General features: G+C 49.4%; 1 protein-coding gene across 1 annotated transcript; it reads left to right on the top strand.

Moving 5' to 3' along the window:
• Positions 1 to 400: 400 nt before the first annotated feature.
• Positions 401 to 13,585, top strand: LOC131830489 (cytochrome P450 2E1). Its single transcript, XM_059172717.1, has 9 exons — positions 401 to 614; positions 1,546 to 1,705; positions 7,193 to 7,342; positions 7,654 to 7,814; positions 8,221 to 8,397; positions 9,737 to 9,878; positions 11,354 to 11,541; positions 11,965 to 12,106; positions 12,869 to 13,585. The coding sequence occupies exons 1-9, from the start codon at positions 438 to 440 to the stop codon at positions 13,054 to 13,056; spliced, it is 1,485 nt and encodes a 494-aa protein (XP_059028700.1). The 5' UTR covers positions 401 to 437; the 3' UTR covers positions 13,057 to 13,585.
• The last annotated feature ends 3,045 nt before the right edge of the window (positions 13,586 to 16,630 follow it).

Here is a 16,630-nt window from a genome sequence, read left to right as displayed (position 1 = left end):
TGCATGAGATCCAGTACTCTGCCGTGGAGGCACTCACCAGCACATAATCGATGCTGCCTTAGATCTGGCCCCTAAGCCACCCCTGTAAACATAATATGAACCCCCCTGTCCAAACCAGGGTGATCTTCTGACCCAAGGTCCAGCGTGGTATTTCCCTGGATGCTGTTGGCTGACTTTGGTGCAGGTGCCAGCACCCAGGGTTGATAGATACTGAACATCATAAGGTGGGTGCCAGGACAGAGTTTCTCTGATGCAACCACCTCAGGAGTCAGCTTTGGAAATGATGGCCAACAGTAGCTAATAATAAACTAATAACGCTGGGCGAGAAGAAAAGGAAGATGGCATTGGCTGGCTGGTCGCCCTCCTTCCCGAGGGTGCGTTATAAAAGCTGTGGCTTTAGAGCATTCACACAAGTCAGCAGTGAACCCAAAGGCACCATGGCTGCCTTGGGCATCACAGTTGCCCTGTTGGTGTGGATGGCCACACTAATGCTTATATCTATCTGGAAACAGATCTACAGCAGCTGGAAACTGCCCCCAGGCCCCTTTCCACTGCCCATTATTGGGAATCTTCTTCAGTTAGATATGAAGAATGTTCCAAAGTCTTTCACCAAGGTAAGAGAATTATTGTTGGTTAGGGGAGGAGAATTCAGAGATTAGACATAGTGTGTGTGCATTCAATTCACTGTCAGACAAGTTGTTATTCAATTCCAGCCTGTTAGGAGTGAACTGACTTAACAGTAGCATCCAAGAGGGATATTAACGATATTTAGTTAGTGGTACAGATTGGACCTTGAGCTCTTGAGTGGGCATTGGCCGTGGCTGGCCCCAGAAGCCTGCTTGAGTCGTGGGTTACATGCTTTGTCAGTGGATGGCTAGGTGAGGCCAGTGTGCCTGGGGCTGCTGCTGTTCACCATCCCAATGTAAGGAAGACCATGTGTTCCCACAAGATGCACACTGTAGATGCCAAACTACAGGGTACAAAGTGGTGTTGACCCACCTCTGGTGTGGTTCCACTGTCCACAGCTGTTGTGAATAGTGAATGAGCTAACGAATCTAAAAACTGAATGAGTTGCTAAATCTATTCCATGAGTTAATAAAAGAATGCCATAAAGCACCTTACATGTGGGGAAAGTGTTTGAGGTAAGGGAGATGTTGACAGTGCTTTGTGCACCATGGAGGATGGACTGTGGAGGTCAGGACAGTGCTGACTCAGGGTCCTCCTGCAGTACCGTGGGGTCTGGGACTTCGGGGATGGCAGACAGTGGGGGTGATGGGGCAGATGTTGGCAAAGGATCCTCAGGGGTGGGACAGGAGCCCGCCCACCAAGTTAATTTTGTCAAGGAGCCCAGGCATTCTGGACCCTTGCTCCCTGCAGAACAAAGTTTCTATGCGAAGGGTCTTCCCTAGTCAGGCTGGACAAAGACTGTCTTTTTCCAGATCCCTCTGTGTTCTCTTGGTCAACAACAACTTTGGGTTTTAAGCGTGGCCCACCTCCTCCCTGAGTTCCCAGTGGTCTCACTTGGCTCCTTGCTTGTCTCTGCAGCTAGCAGAGCGGTACGGGCCGGTATTCACCTTGTACCTGGGCTCCCAGCGCACTGTGGTCCTGCATGGCTACAAGGCGGTGAAGGAAGCTCTGCTTGACCACAAGAATGACCTTTCTGGCAGAGGAGAAATCTTCGCATTCCAGTTGCACAAAGACAGAGGTGAGCCCCACTTTTCAGAGGACCCCTATGGTGGGTGGGAGCCAGGGAAATACCAGGGATGATGATCACCTAGCACAGCGCACAACCAAATGCAAGAGTAAAGAGACCCTCAGCAGTTCAGGTGCTTAGGACAGACTTTACTGAAGCTTCTATGAAAGACTTGTAACCAAAAAAACAGGACCTCCCGCACCATCACTCTGACCAGCAGGACAGGTGTGTTATAGAGAAATACCACAGAGGGAAATGCCTCTGGCGGATGAGCTGTGCTTTCCTCCCAGAGCTCCCAGCCTCCTGGGGCCACAGTTTGGGAAGCTCTTCTCACTCACAGCGCCCCCTGCTTCTGGGTGTTGGTGCTCCGTGCCTCGAGGCCCCTCACCTAAGACCAGGCACGGATGCCCCCGAGGTCTGTGGGGCTGTGGGCAGCTGCAGTTCACATTCTAACCCTGGAGGCCTCTGATACGCCACCTGTGCTGTTCTGAGCACAAAAGCCCCCGCTCGCAAAGGGACCTCCACGGGATCCAGTCCTGCCGGCCTCACTTCTCTTGTCAGCCTGTGTCTCCAGAGCCTGGGTTCCCATATCGAGAATAGGCAGTTACCTCGTATTAGGGATCTGGTGGTCTGAGTGTTTATCGGACTCCCGACTACAGTGCCTACCTCCTGTGTCTCCTGGGACATCATGGAGCCCCTGCGGGCACCTGCTCATAGCTCCTCCAGCTCACAGCCCCGTGAACTTGCTGCCCACCACTGCCTGTCCCCCGACCGTGTATGCTGATTCTTTCCCACTTGCTCACTGTTATTTTAGCATCCATATTCATCAGGGATGTTGGTCTGAAATTCTCTTTTTTGGTGGGGTCTTTGCCTGGTTCAGAGATCATGGTAATGCTGGCTTCATAAAAAGAGTCTGGAAGTTTTCCTTCTGCTTCAATTTTTTGAAAAAGCTTCAGGAGAATAGGTATTATTTCTTCTTTGAATGTTTGGTAGAGTTCCCCAGGGAATCCGTCAGGTCCAGGCTCTTGTTTGGGGGGAGGTTTTTGTTCACTGCTTCAATCTTGTTACTAGATATTGGTCTATTCAGGTTGTCAATTTCTTCCTGATTCAGTTTTGGAAGTTTATAGGTTTCCAGGAATACATCTATTTCTTCTAGGTTGCATAACTTATTGGCACATAACTGTTGATAATAATTTCTGATGATTGTTTTTATTTCCTTGGTGTTAGTCGTAATCTCTTTTCATTCATAATTTTATTAATTTGGGTCTTCTCTCTTTTCTTTTGGATTAGTTTGGCCAATGGTTTATTGATCTTATTGATTCTTTCAAAAATCCAGCTTCTAGTTTCATTGATGTGTTCTACTGTATCTCTGGTTTCTACCTCATTGATCTCAGCTCTAATCTTGATTATTTCCCTTCTTATGTGTGGAGTTGGCTTAATTTGTTTTTGATTCTCCAGTTTTTTAAGGTGTAAAGAGAGCTGCTGTTTTCTGGATTTTTCCAATTTTTTTGAAGGAGGCTTGGATGGCTATGTTTTTCCCCCTTAGGACCGCCTTTGCTGTATCCCATAGGTTTTGGACAAAAGTGCCTTCATTCTCATTGGTTTCCATGAATTGTTTCAGTTCTTCCTTGATCTCCTGGTTGATCCAAACATTCTTAAGCAAGGTGGTCTTTAGCTTCCAGGTGTTTGAATTCCTTCTGAACTCTTCCTTGTGGTTGAGCTCCAGTTTCAAAGCATTGTGATCCAAGAATATGCAGGGAATAATCTCAGTATTTCGGTACTAGTTGAGCCCTGATTTGTAACCCAGTATGTGGTCTATTCTTGAGAAGGTTCCATGTGCACTTGAGAAGAATGAGTATTCTGTTGTTTTAGGGTGGAATGTTCTATATATATCTATGAGGTCCATTCCATCTGGTCCAATGTGTCATTCAGTGCTCTTGTTTCTTTATTGATTTTCTGCTTGGATGATCTGTCTATTACTGAGAGTGGCATGTTAAGATCCCCTACTATTAATGTATTAATATCAATATGACTCTTTATCTTGATTAACAGATGTCTTATGTAGTTGGCTGCTCCCATATTGAAGGCATAAATATTTACAACTGTTAGATCTTGGTGGATAGACCCTTTAAGAATGATGTAGTGTCCTTCTGTACCCATTCTCAACAAGATCCTAGCTAATAGAATCCAACAGTACATTAAAAAGATTATCCACCATGACCACGTGGGATTTATCCCTGGGTTGCAAGTGTGGTTCAACATTAACAAACCAATAAATGTGATAGAACAAATTAATAAGAGAAGAGAGAAGAACCACATGGTCCTCTCAATTGATGCAGAAAAAGCATATGACAAGATACAGCATCCATTCCTGATTAAAATGCTTCAAAGTACAGGGATACAGGGAACATTCCTCAACTTCATAAAATCTATCTATGAAAAACCCACAGCAAATATCCTCAATGGGGAAAAGGGGAAAGCCTTCCCACTGAGATCCGGAAATGACAAGGATGTTCACTCTTACCACTCTTGTTCAACATAGTATTAGAAGTCCTAGCAATAGCAATCAGACAAAAAAGAGAAATAAAAGGTATTCAAATTGGCAATGAAGAAGTCCAACTCTCTCTCTTTGCAGATGGCATGATAGTTTATATGGAAAACCCAAAAGACTCCACTCCCAAACTACTAGAACTCATACAGCAATTCAATAATGTGGCTGGATACAAAATCAATGCACAGAAATCAATTGTTTTCTAATACACTAACAGTGAAAATACAGAAAAGGAACTTAGAGAATCAATCCCATTTGCTATAGCATCAAAACCCATAAGATACTTTGGAATAAACCTAACCAAAAAGGTAAAGGATCTGTACTCGAGGAACTACAGAACACTCATGAAAGAAATTGAAGAAGACACAAAATGATGGTAGACCATTCCATGTTCATGGATTGGAAGAATAAACATTGTTAAAATGTCTATACCGCCTAAAGCAATTTATACTCTCAATGCCATTCTGATCAAAATTCCACTGACGTTTTTCAAAGAACGGGAGCAAACAATACTAAAATTTGTATGGAATCAGAAGAGACCCTGAATTGCTAAGGAAATGTTGAAAAAGAAAAACAAAACTGGGGCATCACGTTGCCAGATCTCAAGCTTTACTACAAAGCTGTGATCACCAAGACAGCATGGTACTGGCTCATGTAGTTTTAGTGAGATTCTAAAGTAGACGAGGAAGAAAGCAGTCTCCCATCTACCCCAAAAACTCAGAAGCCTCTAGTTTTTCCTTAGTTAACTTTGGTGACAAATCTCTAGAATACCTGTATCCACTTTATGCAGAAATTTCCAAGTGATGTGCTTATAGCTGTGTCTGCTGTTCTTATGTGCTGTCCCCTCATTCCCATCGACATGCACAAGGTCGAACCCTGTCACTGTCAGTGACATTTGATTTTCTTTCTTGGACGTTGTGGGCTGGTTTTACATCTTTGGGGTTGCCGAAAGCAAAGTTAACTTCCTCAGTTTTTATCATTAACACAAGAGGAGCTTTGCTGCCCCACAAGAGCAGGAGTTGTGGGGTCAAGGAGCTCCATCCTGGTTCCAGGGAGCCCTTAATCTGCCACCCCTGGCCCAAGTCAAGGGCCTCTGAATGCAGCCAGGCAGGGGCCATATTCACATTCTGTGTGTTGGACTCAGGGGGCTTTGTCCTGTCCTGGCTGTGGTTCCCAAGTCCTATTTTCACATGTGCCACGTGGCCCAGACCCTGTCCATGGGATGTCTGATGCCCTAGACATAATGATGCAAATGTTATCTGTCAACAGTATACTGAGCACAGGGCCCACATTAATTCCAATAAATTTCACTTCAGTGAATGTTTATGAGGCTCTGACCCAGAAGCATTACTGTCTCTATTTCAGCCTGTTTTGGGTTCCAAAGTCTTAGCTCCTCTGGGATCTCCCTCTCTGTCTCTCTATCTATGTCTGTCTCTCTGCCTCTGTGTTTGTCTCTCTGTCCCTCTCTGTCTCTTTGTCTCTGTCTTTGTTCATATGTCTCTCTGTCTTTGTCAGTGTTTTTCTTTCTTCTTGTTTATTCCTCTGTCTCTCTGTGTCTTGTCTCTCTGTTTCTGTTTTATCTCTTTGTCTATGTCTGTCTTTGTCTCTCTCCTTGTCTTGTCATTCTGTCTCTCTTTGTCTCTGTCTCTCTCTCATCTCTCTGTGTCTTGTTTCTTTGTCTCTGTCTTATCTATTTGTCTCTGTCTCTCTTTGTCTCTGTCATTCTGTCTCTCTGTCTCTGTCTCAGTTTCCAACTCTTTCTCTCTGTCTCCCCTTTGTCCCTCTGTCTTTCTCTGTCTCTGTCTCTCTGTCCATTGCTCACATTTTCGGGCCTCTCCCACCTTCCCCCTGCTACACAATTCTTTCCAGAACCATCTTAAAATTGTCTGTCTCCTTGTCCACCCCGCCCAGCCCCCATGTCACAGCCATTTAGGTCCAGGGCACCCCCACTTTCTGCATTTCCTGCCAGCTTCTCAACCCTTAGCCCACAGCTCTGGCCTCTGGCCTGCCAAGGGCACACTCTCTAGTGACCCCCACTTGTCTGCCCCACGTCCTGGGGCAGGATCTGTCTGCTGCAGCCACTGGAGCCACTGCTGAGACGTCAGTGGACCCCACAGACACGTGGGGGTATGGTCACACATGTCTAGGATCCCTCTTGGGCTGCCCAGCTGTGTCCCCGGCATCCACCTAGCAGGCTCCATAGGGCCCTGCAGGCACCCAAAGCTCCTCATGCACAGACCCAAATGCAGGAACCCAAATGCCATCCCTCGATGGACGTCCCCTCTAAGGAGGACCCTGGGTGCCATGTACCCACCCAGCACTCCCACCCAGTCAGGGGCCATGCTGTCCAGCCAGCTGTTGTCTCTACCTCATGTTCCCTTCGGGTGGAACTGGGCCCTAGTGTGTCCAGTGCCCCCTCCCCGCCTCATCTCGCACCTCCCGGTCCCTCTCAGACCCTCCAGACTTCCTTCTAGGATGCGCAGTGCCTCGGCCTTTCTCAGACCTCTGCTTGCCCCTCCGAGGGGAATGTGCACGAGGTCTCCCCATATCCACAGGCAGGCAGAGTCTGGGAGCCAAATGACAGCTCAGGTTTCAGTAAGGACACTTTTTAATTTGTAGTGTGGAAGTTCGAAACCAGTGGAAACAGCACAGCTTCTGGGAAAAGGGCAGGGGCTTTCACTGGTGGGCAGCTGTGGTTTTGTTTCGCGTGGGAAGACTCTGGGCAAAGTGGACAAAGGCAGTAAACTGATGGTGGGAAGAACACCGGGGGAGGTGAGGTGTCAGGTGGAAAGCCAGCCTCAGGGCACCAGCCAGGCATCTGGACACCCAGATGCTTGGGTGCCCAGGCCGGTCAGTTCACCACTTGGGTCCCTCCCGCCTGGAGCCGCTCACCTTGTCCCTCTGCCCCAGGGCATGCAGTAAGTGCTCTGCTGTCCCCTCTTCCCCAGGGATTACTTTCAACAACGGACCAGGCTGGAAGGACACCCGGAGACTCTCCCTGACGATGCTCCGGGACTTCGGCATGGGGAAGCGTGGCAACGAGGAGCGGATCCAGAGGGAGATCCCCTTCCTGCTGGAGGCGCTCAGGGGCACCCGGGGTGCGTGTGGCCACCGGGTCTTTGCACACATGGTCTGGGGGGCAGCCTTGCTGGGCCTGCGAGACCCCGGACTGAACCGAAGCAGTTGGAGCTGAGAGGGTTGCCTTAATCCACAGACACTGTCTGCAGCTCTGGTCCTCTCCATGTCCGGTGTGTTTATCTGGAATAACTGGAAAGTAAAGGGACCCCCACCCACCGCAATAGCCTCCCACAAGCCTTGTAGAATTACGGGGATGCTTAGGATGACAGATCACAGACTCTGGAAAGTGTGAGTGGGTGGGAGCTGGCCTGATCACTCCCCTGTGTTGCAGGCCAGCCCTTCGACCCCACCTTTCTGCTGGGCTTTGCCCCCTGCAACGTCATCGCTGACATCCTCTTCCGTAAGCACTTCGACTACACGGACGAGACGGCTCTGAGGATCCAGAGGCTCTTCAACGAGAACTTCAGGCTGCTCAGCACGGGCTGGCTCCAAGTGAGGCCCCTTAGTCTGCACTTGCCCTTGTCTGCTCCTCTGAGGTTAGGAAAAGGGTGAGGACGGGACCTGGGGACAGGAAGACAGGACCACAAAAGCCAGGGAACCCCCAGGGCTGGTGCAACTCACCATCTGAGAGCCTGGATGTTGCTTCTGAAGACATCCATGGGCCCAGTGTTTGCCTTGCTGACCACGGGAGACCGTTTTACCCTTTAAAACAGGACCCTGCTAACACGCGACCCCACATACCCACAGCGTGGTGCGGAAAAGATACTGTGAGCCCAAATGTTCTAAATATCAGAATATGACATCCATGAGTTCAAGTCGGAGGAAATATATAGCCCAGTACATAAAACCATGTTGCATCTGATCAGGAAAATAGAAATCCCTCCCCCTCTTTTTCTAGCTTTATAACATTTTCCCAAGCTATCTGCACTACCTGCCTGGAAGCCATTGGAAAATGTTAAGAAACGTGTCTGAAATAAAAGACTACACTTCGGCAAGAGTGAAGGAGCACCAGTTGTTGCTGGACGCCGGCTGCCCCCGGGACTTCACGGACTGCCTGCTCCTGGAGCTACAGAAGGTGCGGTGCGGACGCCGGCCCCCGACCCCACCCAGCTAGACACGTTTGCTCGTGGGCAGGGGCGTGCAGTGCACATGGTGGTTGACGCTGTGACACTCCTGCGGCCCCCGGGGGCATGTTCTGCTGTTCCTGGTCTGACCGCACCCTGGCTTCATGTGACCATCCCACCTGTGCTAGAAGTGTGGGGACGCAGACCTTGCCTGCCCAGCTGGCCTCACTGTCCACACGCTGGGCAGCAAGGCGGCTTTGCTGGGGACGCCCTCAGTGGCTGCCAGGCGGGTGTGTGGGCCCCTCATGGTGGTTCCTTCCAGGCTGTACTTCCTCACCATTTCAGACTTTGATGACTGTGTCTCCTTTGGGGAGAAGCCTTCCACCCTCCTGATCAGCATGTAAACCCCAAATTGTACATGACTTCACGGGCTTCCAGCATCATCTCTTTGACAGCCCTCTGGGACCCCCACCCAGATGGTGAAGCTTCTCCTCTCTCCTTTGACATCTCTTTGCTTCTAGAACAGTATGTGAATTCCTGGACAGCTGCGGGGGGCTGTCTGAGAAGCTCTTCCACGAGTGGGGCTCCTCACTGCCCCTCCTGGGTGTCTGGCGTCCTGGTGACTTCCCTGCCTCCTAGACCCAGTGGTGCTGACTATAGGTGTGGAGAAGGCCCAGGGAAGCGTGTGGCCCTTGGGTTGTTAGCATGGACCCCACAGCTCAGACCCGGGCAGCTGGAGGTCATGGCTCAGGACTAGGGAGATTCTTACTACACTCCTTGCTCCCCCACCCCCCATGACTCCGCTCTGTAGGAGGAATACCAAAGCTGCACAGCCCAAGGGAGGAGCATAGTCCTGCCTGTGGCCGGTCTTCTGGGAGCCTTGGTTTCCCTAATTGTGCCATGGAGATGATCATGTCTCCACAGGATAACTTCATGCACATCTGCCCTCTTCTCTCTGTGGAGCTGACAGCAAGGCTGTTGGGTGTGTTTGAGGTGGAGGGAGACAGAGGTCTCTTTCTCATCCACCAAAGAGCTCTTCTTTTATTTATTTATTTATTTTATTTATTTTTATTTTTTATAAACATATATTTTTATCCCCAGGGGTACAGGTCTGTGAATCACCAGGTTTACACACTTCACAGCACTCACCAAAGCACATACCCTCCCCAATGTCCATAATCCCGCCCCCTTCTCCCAAACCCCCTCCCCCCAGCAACCCTCAGTTTGTTTTGTGAGATTAAGAGTCACTTATGGTTTGTCTCCCTCCCAATCCCATCTTGTTTCATTGATTCTTCTCCTACCCCAAAGAGCTCTTCTTATGGAGTCCCTGTGTGTCTCTAATGTCTGCAGGAAAGATACAGTTCGGAGCCCTGGTTCACCCTGGACAATATTGCTGTGACTGTGGCTGACCTGTTCTTTGCGGGCACAGAGACCACCAGCACCACTCTGAGATATGGGCTCCTGGTTCTCATGAAATATCCAGAGGTCGAAGGTATGCTGCACAGGAGACAGGGTTCTGGGGCCACACTTTGTCAGGCCGGAGTGTTTGGGGTGCAGCTTTCTGCCTGTGAAATGAAAGGCTGGCCGTGCTTGCTAAGCCTCATGGCAGTGACATGGGGTTCACCGCCTGGATTCGGTGGAAGCGCTGCTGTATGATGGGTGCCTGGCGCTCTGGGATGCTGTGCCCCGCGCCCCACTGACACATATCTGACTTCAGAACGGAAGAGCCTGCAGCAGCGTGTGGAAAAGCCATGCCTTCTGCATTCTGCTCCACAGAATAACCTACTTTTGACAGTGAAAATAATGTCTACCTTGCCCTGGAACAAGACCTGGCTGGCTACACAGAGCACAGAGAGAGAGGGCAGGATGGGGTGAGGGTGTCCTCATGCCTAAGACCTGCCCCAGCGTCCCGGCTGCCCCTGGGCTCTGCTCCGGGAACACTCATCACCCTGAGGCAAGCTTGCTGCTGCTGCCCATAATAACTTGGCTCCTGCTGTGTGCCAGGCGTGTGTAGGAGCCCTGAAATACACTGTGTTCTTAAGGGCAGGTATTTTGGATACGAGGTAATTTCCCTCAGGGATGCGGACTGTGACCTGTGCAGGATCAGACCTGGCCCCAAAGGCATTGCTTTTTCTGTCTCACAGAAGGGTTGGGGGTGAAGGAGCCCAAGTCTCTGGAGCAAAGCCTTCCACAGATCTGAGAACTTCTGACCAGTCTGGACTGGGGGGACTATAGCCTGAGAAACTGTGATAAGTTGTGAGCAATCTTCCATATAGAGAAAAAGACAGAAAGTAAATAGGACTGACACCCACACACCATTGCCGGATCTGACACGTGTTAGCCTTCACAGGAGCTGCTTTGGGGCTCTTGGAAACCTGTTGCCGAAGCCCTGCCCACCCCAGGCTTGTCCCAGGACTGTGTGTCACCTCTGCACTCAACTTCGTACCCTTAGTGCTGGTTCAGTGTCAGCATGAGTTTCACACTTTTACCTGGGAACCATACAGCACACGACTTTGTCATTCACTCAGCATACTGCAAAGGCCCCAGCAACTTGTCAGTAAGGGAGGCCCAGACTCTGCTCCTCCATTCTTCATGCAGAAGGCCACATGCACCTGTTTCCATTCTGCCTCTCACCTCCACAGCTCCTGAAGCATGCAGTAAACCAGCCTGGGGTAATAATTAATACAGAGATTTCCCTCCGACTGAAATTTCTAAGACCTTTTTGTTACCCTCTACTCCGGGCATCAGGTCAGGCACTGGGTTAGCTGCCATCAGCTACCAGCTGGCCCTAGCCTCACAGAGCGTGACTCTCATTGGCCTTCGTGGAGGAATTATCCAAGGGTCTCCAGCATCCAGGACACCCCCAAGCACTGCTGAGGGTGCCCTGTAAGCCTCTGCTGGGCGGTGGGTGGGTGTGAGCCAGCCCCGAGCGGGTCCTTTGCATCTGTCTTCTTCACGTCTCGGCAGAGAAACTCCACGAAGAAATCGACAGGGTGATAGGGCCAAGCCGCATCCCTGCCATCAAGGACAGGCTGGAGATGCCCTACATGGACGCTGTTGTACATGAGATTCAGCGGTTCATCGACCTCCTGCCCTCCAACCTGCCCCACGAAGCAAACCGGGACACGGTGTTCAGAGGTTACATCATCCCCAAGGTCAGATGGGGCCTGGCATGCATGTCTGAGCACCACCCGCCAGCCCTTCTGCTGGCCCACGGGAAGGCAGGGTCCCTTGACAGATGTGGCTAAATGGGGGGGGGCAGGCCAGTGTTCTTCCCCCTGGAGTGCTGCTTCCCCAGCTGTCCTCACATGGACCTGGTGACCAAGCCGTGGAGGAAATGGAAGGGAACCCCTGGGCCAGTGCCTGGCTTTGTGGTACTCCCACCCCAGGAACCACGGATAGTACCATCTAGCTGGTGAGCTCCTCCCGTGATGAGATTAGAGCTCTCGCTTCTGTTTAGAATCGGCCCCTGACTGCCTCCCATCTAGTCCTGAAGCAGACGACGTCTCCTGCCGGGAGCCCCCGTGGAAAGCCCATGTTCTGGCAACTTCACTGACGCCAGCCTTTGTTCCTTCTAGGGCACGGTTGTAATTCCGACCCTGGACTCCCTCTTGTTTGACAAGCAAGAATTCCCTGACCCAGAGACGTTTAAGCCAGAGCACTTTCTGAACGAAAATGGGAAGTTCAAATATAGTGACTATTTTAAAGCATTTTCCGCAGGTGAGAAGAGGGAAGATGTAGGGAGGGTCTTCCCGGGGAACTGTCCCTCATTGCCGCTCTCTGCCGTGGTCACGCACTGGTGCGGGGACCCAGATGTCTTCTTCCCGTCCACAGAGGCCAAATGGCATCTTCTCGTCAGAGGTCCTGGGAGCGAGAGGGATTTTCCCTTCTGCATGGCAGATACCGCTCTTCAGCGCTAAAATCCTATCCAATAGTGCTTAGTGAAAATCCCTCAAAACTTTATTACCTAATTCTCCATACTTTTAAACAAGGGTCAGTAACTGAAACCTCAGGGTTGGTTACTGAGACTCACCATGGGACACTCTGGCCTTCCCTAGGCTGTGTCCTTGCGTCCTCTCTCAGACCCTTGGTCTCTCCCAGGGCACTTCCTCAGTGCATGGCGGGAGGGAGTCCATGTAAGCAAATCCCTGATACTCTGTGTTAGAGGCCGCCTTCCAACTGTGGCCCCACTTCTTTCCTGCAGGATGTTAGGGGAGCACTGGGCAGAGATCACTGTTCCAACCCCATATAGGTCTATGCTGCTGAGTCCTGGTGAAGGAGACCATATGAAGCCCTATCCCCAAATATGTCTATCACGGATATTTTTATACTGAATGGTGTCATGTGCTTCCTTCTAAGGGGCAGAGAGGGGTCTGTTCTGCGTGAGGGTGACAGTTTGCCCACAACCCCTCCACCCAGTCCCCGCCCCCCCGCCTCACCTGTGCTGCCTCAGAATCTCAGGAGCACTGTTGTCACTTCCAGGAAAGCGGGTGTGTGTCGGAGAAGGCCTGGCTCGCATGGAATTGTTCCTGTTCTTGACCGCTATTCTGCAACACTTTAACCTGAAGTCTCTTGTTGACCCCAAGGATATTGACCTCAGTCCCATCGCCATCGGGTTTGCCAAGATCCCACCCCATTACAAACTCTGTCTCACTCCCCGCTCAGGCTGAACACCACCCCCACCCCCGCCCCAGGCTCTTTGGGGCAAACCTGGAGTTAACCCAGGCCCCCACACCCTCTCTGCTCGGCCCCTCCAGGAAGGCCCTTTCTGCAGAGTCTCAGTGAAAGCAGTCGGCTTCACAGGGAATAAATCGGGCTAGAGATGCTGCTTTCCACAGTTATGTGCATCAGATGAAATTTGGCAGCAAAGTCCAAATTAATTAAACAAATTGAAACAAACTGCGACCTAGTTGAGTCTGTGCGGGGGTCCTTGGAAACAAGGGTGAGCGGTACTCTGGAAAGGTAAACACGCCTTTTCCAGGAAAGCAAAGTAGCCCAGCCACCAGGGTTCACAAAAAAGAATACCAATGCTGTTTTGTAGTTTGGAAAAGCAGAAAATAATAGACCTTTGAAGGCTTGTTAACCATGTCAAAAATGTATCTGCTACCATCTGTCCCTGGGATATGACGTTGTTCCTTTGGGTTCACTTCTCAGCATCACGTGCTATATTTTAAGATTAAAATATGTCTGAAAAGTCAACATAGACATCTGTTTCTATCTCTTATCATTAAAACGTGACTTTGTACCTGGAACAAAAATTCTAGGCTCGTGGGAACCCCGGGTAGAATAAGGCAGAAGTGAGGAGATAACGATCAGTCTGCTCAGTGAACTAAATCATGTCGTGAAGCAGAAGAGGAGTTTGGAACAAGAACTCTGTCCGCACCCTGTTGGCTCTCACCAAAGCCCCATGGGTGCTCGGCCTTCATGCTCTGACTGCCCACCTGTGGGACGAGACTGATGGAGGTCCCTCTACCCCATAGCCTATGAGGGCTGGGCCGTGTAGGCTTGCAGAGTCTTTGGAACCTGTGGGGCAACCAGAAGTCCTGCATAAATGTTCCTTAATAAAATGAGTAATTTTCGAAGCCAGTTGTGTAGCAGCTTTCAGTCTCTCTCTGGCTGACCTCCCGCCTCCCTCTTATACGGGTCCTGTGAGGATCATGGGCCCCCCCAGATAACACAGGATAGTCTCCCTGTCTTAGAGCTCCTACCTTCATCCCACATTCAGAACCCCTTCTCCAGGTAAGATAGCATAGCCCCGGGCTCCGGGATTGGGACGTGTGTGCCATCCTACCCACCACAAGGCACGAGCAAAACCAACACTGACAGACGGGCAAATCACAAACTGAGGGATGGCTGCCCCATTCTGAAAGCTGTCTGTCATTTTCCTGACACACCTACACAGAGTAATACTGCTTCCAACAGAAAAAGATAAGAACGTGTCTTTTCATGTTCTCTGGGAATTTAAAGTGAGAGAATGTCTAGGAAAATCCTAAAGTACTCAAAAGTGATGGAAAACGTTGGGAGGGAGAGTGGGGGGTGTTGGGGTGTGAGCGCTCAACGGATTCGGGCAGCAGCCAGCTCTCAATAGACTTGGGTTGGTTCCTGATCAGCACATTCCAGAATGCCTCCATGCTGTGGTCTCCTGAGCTCCAGCTCTTATGAGCCCTGCTGTCCCCTCAAGGGCAAGCATGGACTGCCAGGTAAAAATAGCTGGAAAATTAGTCTGAACTTAAGAAACCCTCCACTGATCTGAACCACCTTTGGCAGAACAGAAAGAGAAAGGGTGGGGTGGACAAGGGAACAGAGGAATGACTTGGTCTGTTTGCTGTAACGAGGTGCCACAAGACTCGGGCTTATCACTGACTGAAAGGTCTGGAGGCTGGAAGTGCCAGCTCCAGATGCCAGCAGAGTGGGGTTCTGGAGAGGGCAGATGGCTTTTGGGTCGCAGATGGATGACTTCCTGCTGTGTTCTCATGTGCAGAAAGGGAACTAGGTAGCTCTCTGGCCTCTTTTCCTAAGGGCACTGGTTTCATTCATGGTCAGATCACCTCCCAAAGGCCCCTCCTCCTAAGACCATCACATTGGGATTAGGGCTTCCACATAGAAATTCTGGGGGGACACAGACATTTAGTCTATAGCATTCCATTCCTAGCTTCCCCGAATTCACATCTTCCCAGTGTAGAATACCCTCCCTCCATCCCAGCAGCTTCAAAGTCTTACTGCTTGCAGTCAGCGTTTAAGTCCAAAATCCTGTCTCCTCTAAATACCCACTAAATCAAATGGGGTGAGGCTGGAGGCACTGTTTCTTCTCAAGCAAAACCCCTCTCCAGCTGTTACCCATGATGCTAAAGGAGTTATGTGGTGGGGCAGGCTTCTGATAGACACTCCAATGTCAAAAGGGAGAAATGGAGTACAGAGCCTTTACCTCCTTGGTCAGGCTTATTCTCAGGTGTCTTATGACTTTTGGTGCAATAGTAAATGGAATCAGTTCTCTAATTTCCCTTTCTGTATTTCCATTGTTAGTATGAAAGAGAGCAACTGATTTCTCTATATTGATTTTGTATCCTGCCACATTACTGAATTGCTGTATGAGTTCTAGTAGTTTGGGGGTGGCATCTTTTGGGTTTTCCATATAAACTATCATGTCATATTCACAAATGACAGTACAAAGAGCTGATATTCAAGATCCATAAAAAACTCCTCACACTCAATATCCCCAAAACAGATAATCACATCAAAAAAAATGGGCAGAAGATGTGAGCAGACACTTCTCCAAAGAAGACATACAAATGGCCAACAGACACTTGAAAAATGTTCAACATCATTAGCCATTAGGGAAATAAAAATCAAAACACAGAGAGATACAACTTTACACTAGTCAGAATGGCAAAAATTAACAAGACAAGAAACAACAAATGTTGGCAAGGGTGTGGGGAAAAGGGAACCCTCCTACAGTGTTGGGAATGTAAGCTGGTGCAGCCACTCTAGAAAACAGTATGGAGTTTCCTCAAGACATTAAAAATAGAGCTATGCTATGACCCAGCAATTGCACTACAGAGTATTTATCCCAAAGATACAGATGTAGTGAAAAGAAGGAGCATGTGCACCCCAACATTCATAGCAGCAATGTCCACAATTGCCAAACTGTGGAAGGAGCCGAGATGTTCTTTAACAGATGAACAGATAAAGAAGATGTGGTTCATATATACAATGGAATATTACGCAGCCATCAGAAAGGATGAATACCCACCATTTGCATCGACATGGATGGAACTGGAGGGGATTTGTAGGTGAAATAAGTCAATCATTTGTATGTCTTCATTGGAGAAGTGTCTGTTCATATCTTCTGCCCATTTTTTGATATGATTATCTGTTTTGTGTGTGTTGAGTTTGAGGAGTTCTTTATAGATCCTGGATATCAACCTTTTGTCTGTACTGTCATTTGCAAATATCTTCTCCCATTCCGTGGGTTGCCTCTTGGTTTTGTTGGTTGTTTCCTTTGCTGTGCAGAAGCTTTTGATCTTGATGAAGTCCCAAAAGTTCATTTTCACTTCTGTTTCCTTTGACTTTGGAGACATATCTTGAAAGAAGTTGCTGTGGCTGATGTCGAAGAGGTTACTGCCTATGTTCTCCTCTAGGATTCTGATGGATTCCTGTCTCACATTGAGGTCTTTTATCCATTTCGAGTTTATCTTTGTGTACGGTGTAAGAATGGATGAGTTTCATTCTTCTACATATAGCTGT

This window comes from Mustela lutreola, chromosome 4 (genome assembly GCF_030435805.1).
Source record: "Mustela lutreola isolate mMusLut2 chromosome 4, mMusLut2.pri, whole genome shotgun sequence".
NCBI lineage: Eukaryota > Metazoa > Chordata > Mammalia > Carnivora > Mustelidae > Mustela > Mustela lutreola.
Note: the sequence above shows the minus strand (reverse complement) of the source record. Positions and strands in the feature narration are given on the sequence as shown.